This window comes from Frankliniella occidentalis, unplaced genomic scaffold (assembly GCF_000697945.3).
Source record: "Frankliniella occidentalis isolate FOCC.00 unplaced genomic scaffold, Focc_3.1 Scaffold176, whole genome shotgun sequence".
In the NCBI taxonomy this organism is placed as follows: Eukaryota; Metazoa; Arthropoda; class Insecta; order Thysanoptera; family Thripidae; genus Frankliniella; species Frankliniella occidentalis.
In genome coordinates this window covers 159,194-168,027 of record NW_026267302.1, presented here as the reverse complement: position 1 = coordinate 168,027, position 8,834 = coordinate 159,194, and the positions used below count along the sequence as shown (strand labels likewise).

Here is an 8,834-nt window from a genome sequence, read left to right as displayed (position 1 = left end):
ATTATTTTATTATGAGCACAGTTTTTGATCCATCAACCAGTCGATGAACCAATCGACTAATCAATAAATAAATCAATCAATCATTGATATCAGCCAGTCACTGGGGCATGAGCACCACGCTGCTTCTCCTGCTGCCCGTACCGCTCCCGGACGCCCCGCTCCTTCTCCTGTCCGTCGAGGCGCCGCTACCCGGGGCGCCCCGGAAGCTCCCGAAGAAGAATGAGTCGGTCGCCACGCTCTCGCCGCCGGACTCGGAGGCGCCGTCGCACAGCGACTCGTCGCCGTCGGTCTCGCTGAGGCTGCCCTGGCTCTGGCCCTTGCTAAGCGCGCTGCCGAGGCCGATGCTAAGCCTCCGTTTGGACTCGTTCGAGTCTGTGCTGAGGTATCCCGAGTCCTCGGGCTTGTGCGGCAGCACGGGGCAGAGGATCGGGTGCGCGTTGGACCGGTCCACCACCTTCCGCCACGACTTCTTGACCGAGTCGGAGCCGCGCTTGTCGCGCAGGTGCCGCATCAGGTCCTTGCCGATGCGGCCGCGTGAGACGCCCAGGAGCTGCGTCTCCTGCGGAACATAGAAAGTCGCATGAGTGTTCCCAAAGCTGCGATACAGTCGTATGACATGAACGCCCAATGGCATGGCACGCCAATTCTTACCTGCAAGAAGGTGGTCCCGCTGTAGGAGGCGGCCTTCTCTGAGCCAGCGTCGGAGGTGTCCCGATCCCGGTCGCGGTCGCGCTGCTTGCGCCGCTGCGCGGGGGAGGAGGCCGCCGACACCGACGGCCTGCCCTTGTTGGCCTGCAGGATGAACTGGCCCTTGACGCACGGCAGTGGCGGCGGCGGGCTGGACATGGGCATGGAGTAGAAGGCCTCGTAGTCGGACGAGTTGAGGCTGTCCGCCGAGGCGGCCGACATGGCGTCCAGGTCCTGATCCAGGCCGGGGCCGCGGGGCGGCAGCGGCGGCAGTGGCGGCAGGGGGCGGTGCGCGGGGTTCTGCTGCCGCTTGCTGGAGGTCGACGAGGACCCCGTCTGCTTGGGCGGCAGGGTGGGCTTGGGGTTGCGCGGGGGCAGCGGCGGCCGGTCCGGGCCCATGCCGGCACTAGGGTCGCGCTCGTTGACGGGGCGCGGGGGCGGCGGCTCCTGGTACAGCGAGTTGTCCGCGGGCGGCGCGGCCGGCGGCTTGGGCTTGGGCGGGCGCAGGGGCGGCGGCCGCGGGGGCGCGCGGGTCTCCTGGGTGGCCGACGACGCACCCTTGGACTTGCGCCGCTTGTTGGAGCCGGACTTGGTCGCTCCACGCGGCGGCGACGGGTACCTCTGGCGGTGGCGTTGCTTGGAGGGCCGCGTCGACGATCCGTTGGTCTGCGCCGACCGGGCGGAGCGCGTCGAGCGCCTCGAGGACGAGGCCACCGATGTGCAGTCCGTGTCCGAGTATTGGCTGCCGCCGTGGAGGCTACCGCCGTGGAGGCTGCCATGTAGACTGTCATGGATGCTGCCGTGGACGCTGCCGTGCATGCTGCCGTGGATGCTTCCGTGAAGGCTACCGTGGAGGCTGCCGTGCAGGCTCTGGGACTGGCCGCAGTGCTGCCCGATGGCAGAGGCGTCCGCGGCGCGGCAACGCGCCCGCGACTCATAGATCTCCCGGAGCGACCCGAACATCCGGTTGAACGGCGACGGCGCCGTGGCGTTGAGGTGGCTGCCGCACGCCGGCAGGTGCTGCTGCTGCTGCACGGGGAGGGACACCGGGTCCGAGCGGAAGCTGCCGGCCGTGCGCAGGAAGAGGTGCTGCCCGGGGCGCTCGAGAGAGTCCACGTACGCGTCGTGGCCTGCGATGTCGCTTTGCATGCTGGACTCGGACGCATTGGAGCCCAGGCGATGCGCGCGCACCTTGGTGATGGCCTTTCGGTCGAGGGTGTCGGGCTCGAAGTTGTCGGCCTCCGGTTCGTGACGTTTGTTGTTGGGCGAGTCGTCGACCTGGATCGTGAGGTGACCCGGCTGCTTGTCCGAGTACTTGATGTTCTTCTCGGCCGCGCTGTTATTCTCGGAGGACGCCGACGACGAGTGCGTCGGGGATGGCGAGGGGCCGCAACTAGCGCCGCCGCTGTCCGCGCTGCCGCTGCTGCTGAAACTGTAGTTGTCGTTGACGTACACCTCGCTGACTAGGCTGTAGCCCTCGCTGTTGGTCAGGAAGTTTGGCAGGCTGTATGGCTGTTGTTTGTCCTTGTCCTTGAGGTCCGTCAGGATGGGCGGCGGCTCCGGGCTCAGCACGATGATCTCGTACTCGTTGTCGTCGTCCTGGGCAGGCTTGGTAGCGTGTTTCTGCTGCTGTTTCTGCAGTCGTTGCAGGCCGTTTGCCAGCGCACCGGGCCGCACCGGGAGGTCGCCGTACTCTGAGGGCGTGGATGCGCCGTGGCCCGGGTCGGCGCCCAGGCTGTGGTACTGCCGTAGCTGCGGGACGCTCTTCGTCTCCACGGGCCGCGGCGGCGCGGGCGCCGGCGGCTTGGGGGCGACCGTCTCCAGCCCCCTCTGCACCACGAGTTCCTTGATTACCGCGTCCATCAGCTGCTTCGGCACCTCGGGCTTGTCGGCCGCGGCCGCCACCGGGGGCGGGAGCGGTGGGGGCGGCGAGGGGGCGCTCCTACCCCGCGGCGCGGACGCCTGCGGCGGTGGCGGCGCTGGGGCGGCGACGCTCAGCTTGCGCGCGAGGGCCTCCTTCTGCTGTGCGACGAGGCCGGGCGCCGGGTCCGTGGCGGGCGCGGCTGTGGGCGGCGGAGGCGGCGGCGAGTGCATCGCGTTCCTGCGCACGATGGAGTCCTCGGCCGACACGTGCACGCGGTTGGTAACGCTGGCGCTGCGGGTCCTGAAGCCGCCGTCGGGCTCCCTGGGCCTGGCCACGCCGCCGCCCTCCTTGGCGTTGCTTACACTATGGCTTCTGACTCGGAACTGGCCCTCCTCGCCGGCCTCCTTATGACTGCTAATACTGTTGCTACTACTAGTGACGTTGCTGCTTAACTTATTGTTCCTAATGCTAACGTTGATGCTCCCGTTCCTGACTCGGCTGGCCTCGGCAGCCTGGGCCTCAGCCGGCCTGCTCACGCTGTTGCTCCTGCTGCGTAAGCCGCCCTCCTCCCGGACGCCGCCGTTGCTCACGCTACCGGACCTGCTCCGGAAGCTGTTGTCCTCCGCCATAACCCTGGAGGGGGCGGCGTCTTCGTGTTTTCCGCTGTTGTTGTTGAGGTCGGCGCTGGCAGGCTTGCGCAGCGGCACCCTCGGCGGCAGACCCTTGACGGGGTGCTCGGCGGGCCTGGGCGGCGGCGGGGCCGCCCCCTTGCTATGCGCGACATGCCCGCTCTCAGCCTCCAGCGCGATGGCCTCCAGTCGCGCGGCGCGCATGTTCTCCAGCATGTACTTTGCCGGGGTGCGCGGCGCCGACTTCCGGCGACTTCCGGCCCCAACAGTTGCGCTCGCGCCCTGGCGGCCGTGCTCGGCGCTGGGCTGGCGGAAACTGCCGCCACCCGGCCTGTCCAGCGTCCTCAGCGGCGTCACGGGGCCGTACACCGAGCCCTCGCTCTTCACCGACCCGGAGTCATCCATTTCTCCGTTCCGGGGTGCGCGAACCTGCAAAAGTTGACCAGGGTTAATACAGTGCCATAGACAGAACACGCGCCCTCACGCTCGGAATGTTGTCCCCCGGTCCTACCTCCTCGAGCCACTTGCGGATGTGCTGCTGCTTGGAGTGCGGCCCGCCCGCGCACACGGTGCAGCCCAGCGGCAGGGGCGTGTTTGGCGAGGTGTTGAGGGGCGGGGGCAGCTGGGCGGCCGTGCAGCCGGGGCAGCCCGGGCAACCGGGGGAAGTGGGACCCGGTGGCGGCGCGGGCGGCGAGGAGGGCCGCGCTATTGACGGCGTCCTAGACGGCGCCTTGGCTTTGGGGCGCACCTGCTCGGGCGTCGTCGCTATCGAGTCTTCTTCGGGAATCTGCACCAGACTGGGCGCGAATCTCTTGGCTGCCATCTTGTGCTTGGCCATCCCGATGACCTCCCTGATCTTCGACAGAAACTCGAGCGCAGCTGGTGGTGGTGCCTGCAACAGACGACATTGGTTTACACATGAACAATCTATGACTCTAGGGGCACTTCAGTCTCCTGGTGGCCACTTACAGCGAGCAGCTCCGGGTCGAAGTAGGCCGGGTTGAAGTAGAGCTTCCTCCTGGGCGGACCAGCCATCGCGCGTACGGCGTCCGGTCGCTCCGTGTCCAGCGTCTCCACGATGGACACGTCCTCCTCCGGCAGACGCTCGATGCCGGCCGAGTCCTGCAGGAGGTAGTGGTCCAGGTTGCCGCTGAGCCCCTCGCCCCGGCCGGGGCTGCCGTGCACCACGACGGACACGAGGCCGTGTGGAGCCAGGTCGCCGTGGCCGCGCCGGTCTCCGTGGCTCATGCCGCTGTCCGAGGCCGGCGTCTCGCCGTCCGACTCGGAGCAGCACGACGACTCGGCCGAGCTGGTCGCGAGGTAGGCGCCGTTGTCGCGGCCGTCGCGGGTGTCGTGGCCCTCCTCCATGCGCGCCGCGGCCACGCCCGCCAGCTGCCGCTCGCGCCGTTTGGAGTTCTTGCGGCGCCGCGCCCGCATGTAGACGAGCGCGGCCAGCACGTAGGCGAGGCCGAGGAGGCCGCCGGACGCGCCGACCATCCAGCCCGCACCCATCGCCCCGGAGCTCCACGCGTCCGAGGACCCCGCGCCGCCGCTGCTACCGCCGCTCACCGGCGAGAAGGAAACCTCGCGGACGCCACTGAAGCTGCCTGTGGAGACGCGTCAGCGGGCAATATTTAGTACACTTTGATACACTATCAAAGACCCGAAAAGCAGTGGTTTGCGCAATTAACAAAATGTGGGCTCTTACTCGGCGTGCCCGCGACGCGCAGTCCGACGCAGGGCGTGAAGAAGGACTGCTCCTCCTTGCACATGAGCTGCACCAACAGCAAACGGCCCTCCATGGACCTCCTCAGGTGCGGCTCGCCCAGCCACTGCAACATGAAAGACAATCGGCTCTGTAGAAGTTGAGGAGGGCGTTGAGGCAGGGACCACCGGGACGCCTAGACGGTAGGCAGCCCAACGGACTCGCCCGTCGGACGGGCGAGTCTAGGGCCGCGTGGTCGGGCGACCGGCGTGGTCCGCGGCTCTGGCGGCGCTGGCTCGCTTCGGGCTCAGCAGACGAGAGAAAGCTCCCGGGTGGACACCTCGTGCAGTTCCGAGGCAAATGCACACACAAACCTTCTTCCCCCCGCACTCTCTCCCCTATCTTGTCAAGCTTATCGAAAAACTGACAGCAAAGTAAAGAAGAAAAAAGTGGACTCCGCAGTGGAGGGGTGACGTTCCCAGGCGGTTGTGCAGCGCTACCCAAAAGTGTCCCATAACAGTTTCAGGGCGAGGATGCGCCATGCGCATGCTGGGCCGAGGGAAGTCCGGTTTTTCTAGAGTCCGCGGCCGACGGGGGCCAGGAGGAGGGCGGGGCGGGGCGTCCGCTTGGACAGCTGCCCGGACGGGACGGGCTGGCCGCCGGCGCCGCCGCTGCACCGCGTCGCATGCTCCAGTTTTTAAGGCCCTTAACAACACGAAGTAGGAAGGCGTTGACGCCCCGAGGGCCTAGGCCTTAAAAACCAAGTAGTAGAGGCGTTAGTTTTAAGAGCGGGCGGGGATCTCTGAGCTCGTGCTACACGAAATAGTCGCGGGAATGGCTGCCATTTACAACCGCGTTAGGATAATCTTATTTTATTCGAAAACCATGACGGGGTTTGGGGGGGGGGGCGTCGGGGTCGTACCTGGAGGTAGCTGCGGCCGTTGTCCCTGAGCAGCCGGAGGGGCGGCTCCGTGTCCGTGTGGTTGCGCATGTCCACCCAGCCGGCCCGAGCCAGGAAGCGCGCCCCGGATACCACGCATATCGGCGAGCTGTTGCCTGGAGAGAACGGAGGCAAAGTTAGAAGCAGCGTTAACAGGGCAGGGGTGAAAAACTTGGAGCTGGCACTGGCGAGAGCCGCGCTCTTCTCACCTGGGAATTGGATTTCAGCGCTCGGGAAGACGATCTGTCCCTTGAGGGGCAGGAAGACGAACGGCACCGTCTGCGAGCTGGAGCCGCTCACGAACGGGACCAGGCTGCACTCTGCAGGAGAAGCGACAACAGATCTGGTCAGCGGCGGGGCGGGCCAGGGGGTGTGCCATGCGGCGAGTGAAAGTGAAAGAAAAGTTGAAAAAGAAAAAGCCTATCCCCCGGCCGGGCCGGCGGGTACCCGACCCGACCGCAGGCGGATCTGTCGCACAGCCGCAATGCAGCTTTTGCTCATCCACAGCGGAAGTAATATTTGCGTCGGAGACGAACGATGGGGAATAAAGGAAGGGTGCTGGCCCATGATTAGCAGAGCACGCTCACCGTGGATGTCGTCGACGCAGACGTGCAGGTCGTCACGGAAGATGGGTAGCCGCGGCAGGCACTGGCACGAACACTCGGCGCCGGGGACGTCCAACGCGGTGCCACCGCTCCCGGACCCGCACTGCCCCGGGCATCGCTGGCCAGCTGCACGAGAATGGGTCGGGGTTGGGGGTTCAGAAGGGTGGCGAGTAGAGTAGCGGACTTGCAAAGGTTTCACTATAAAGGCAAGCGTATACCAATTTTTCGTTTTTTCCCTATTTTGTCTGTTTTTTTCTTCAGATTTTCTAATTTAATTTTTTTCAAATTGATTTTATTTGTTGTTGTTGAGGCTGTACATTAATTTTGTTTGGTGAAGTACTTCTCTCGTACTTGATGGGCCGCCACAACATACCTGCCGCGGTGTAGACGTCGCCCTCCAGGTGGCGGGTGATGACGTAGGTGGGCGGCGCGGGCGGCTGGAGGGCGAGTCCCCCGATGGGGCCCAGGGCGCAGGCCAGCAGCAGCAGCAGCGGTGACGCCCAGGACGCCACCCAGGGTGCCCCCCGGCGGGCCGCGGACCCCCGCGGGGGCTCGGCGGCTCTCATGGTGCTCGCCAGCCCATCGCCGCAGCACGACACACGGCCTGTGGGAGGGAAACGGGTCATCATCAGCGACAAGAGTTGCAGACCGCGAATAAAAACCATCACACGACAACTTCGCATCTTTCTGGTCCCTGGACCCGCGTAATATATTTGAAACTCCTTGGAAATTGCCCTGGAAATTGTTCATCCAAAAACTCTGCTTGAACCGGTATTATGGGCGCAGGGGTCCACACGTGTGCCACGCTGAACCACACCCCGTCACGTCACCGCCATGTAACCCGCATCCGGCGGCAGGCCGCTCCCCGTCCAGTTACACCGCGACCACCGCGACAGTCTTCCCCTCTTAAGGAATCTTCCACAAAACACGCCATTCACTCCGTTACGAACTGGGCGGCCTCTGAAAGTTCTCCTAGCGCCTAGTAGGTAGGCAATATCTCGCCTACAGTGCACCCGTGTACTGCAGGGTGGCCTACCCCGACTATCGCAGGCGGCAAGCTCCCGTGACCCAACGAAAACAGACGTTCTTTCTGGACGATCCCTTATCCACACGGTCGCCACCTCGAACTCTGCAACTGCAAAACACAACAGCCCACGATGTTCGTGACTGTCATCATTTTTGCAGCTCAGTTTCGGATTTGTTTTTCCCCTTGCGCGCGGATGAGGAGAAGTGAGGAGTAGTCGTGGCGATGATGCCGGTGGTGTGTGTCTATGTATGTGTGTGTGTGTGAGAGAGAGAGGGTCAACGAGATAGGCGAACGGGATCGCGGGAGATGAGTGAGTGAGTGCGAGAGAGAAGACACGGGTTTTGGTTTGGGATACTAGGGACACGACTCTGCCGTGTATTACGGACGGCGCATAGCCAAGAAGCAGGAGGGAAAAGAGTTCGCTGACCACCTCACCTGTCCGCGCTCGCCACAAGACTTCATTGCGGCCGGGTGCGGGTGGTTGTTTGGGGGCTCATTACCATCCTCTCAAGTAGTGTTTCACGGTAGAAAAAAGTGTGTGTGGGGGGGTGGGGGAGGGGGGTTATGGAACTGGTGAAACGTCCCCTATTTCTGCTGAATAGTCCTGATTGATAAAGTGTAAACATTATCGTAACTCCCCAAATGACCCTTTATGTGGAGGAAGAATAACCACCAGTATAAAGTTCTCAGCAAGAAGATCTCTGCACAACAGCCTCCCTGTACCAAGAGGGATTGCCGTCGTGCACGTCGTGACTGCATTTTTGAGTGTCACTCGATTTGCGCAGGGACTCGTCTTGTTTATTTTCGTATGAGCGATGCTTCGAGATCTCGGTCATCTCGAAGATGCATGATACATACAAACAAGCGACCTGCCTGCAATTTTTTAAAATTATTATTTCACATCATCAGCATATCAACGATCGTTGAGCCGTTCGGTCCCAGCAGTTTGAACGAGCGCCGGCTCCCCTGCCAAATTATTTTTTTAGCGGTGTACCAACCGGTGTGCCAGCAGCAGCATGTCCTTAAATCAACACCCACCCCACCTTTCTAATTAATTTCAATCTGAAAGCCGAACCTCGAACCTTCCCCGGCGGTGCGCAGTGTGTGGCGTGTCGTGATGTGTGTGGGGCGGCTAATGACGCGTATTAGAAATTAATTAGCGCGGAAATTAAGCTCCAGCCGATGATAATGATAATATTAGTTGTAGAGAAAGCTTCTTTTTTTCACAGAGAGAGTCACACCCATATGGGCGAGACACTACTTGTAGCAACACGACGATAGGGTCTTCTTCTTCTTCTTCTTCTTCTTCTTCTTCTTCTTCTTCTTCTTCTTCTTCTTCTTCTTCTTCTTCTTCTTCTTCTTCTTCTTCTTCTTCTT

At 62.9% G+C, this 8,834-nt stretch overlaps 2 protein-coding genes across 5 annotated transcripts in view; both read right to left on the bottom strand.

Moving 5' to 3' along the window:
- The window catches only part of LOC113209997 (ATPase ASNA1 homolog), a gene marked incomplete at its 3' end in the record, with an annotated part of 28,570 nt that overhangs the window by 18,992 nt on the left and 744 nt on the right, over positions 1-8,834 (bottom strand).
- LOC113209983 (caskin-1) overlaps positions 7-8,834 on the bottom strand; it is a 73,925-nt gene continuing 65,097 nt past the window's right edge. For all 3 annotated transcript variants that reach the window (XM_052271845.1, XM_026427766.2, XM_026427767.2), the window contains 9 exons: positions 6,804-7,034; positions 6,413-6,556; positions 6,035-6,145; positions 5,808-5,941; positions 4,889-5,012; positions 4,150-4,787; positions 3,692-4,072; positions 652-3,609; positions 7-559 (listed from right to left, as the gene is read on the bottom strand). In XM_052271845.1, coding sequence (XP_052127805.1) covers positions 98-559; positions 652-3,609; positions 3,692-4,072; positions 4,150-4,787; positions 4,889-5,012; positions 5,808-5,941; positions 6,035-6,145; positions 6,413-6,556; positions 6,804-6,996 — 5,145 coding nt within the window. In that variant the 5' untranslated portion in view covers positions 6,997-7,034 and the 3' untranslated portion in view covers positions 7-97. The remainder of the gene's footprint in view (positions 560-651; positions 3,610-3,691; positions 4,073-4,149; positions 4,788-4,888; positions 5,013-5,807; positions 5,942-6,034; positions 6,146-6,412; positions 6,557-6,803; positions 7,035-8,834) is intronic.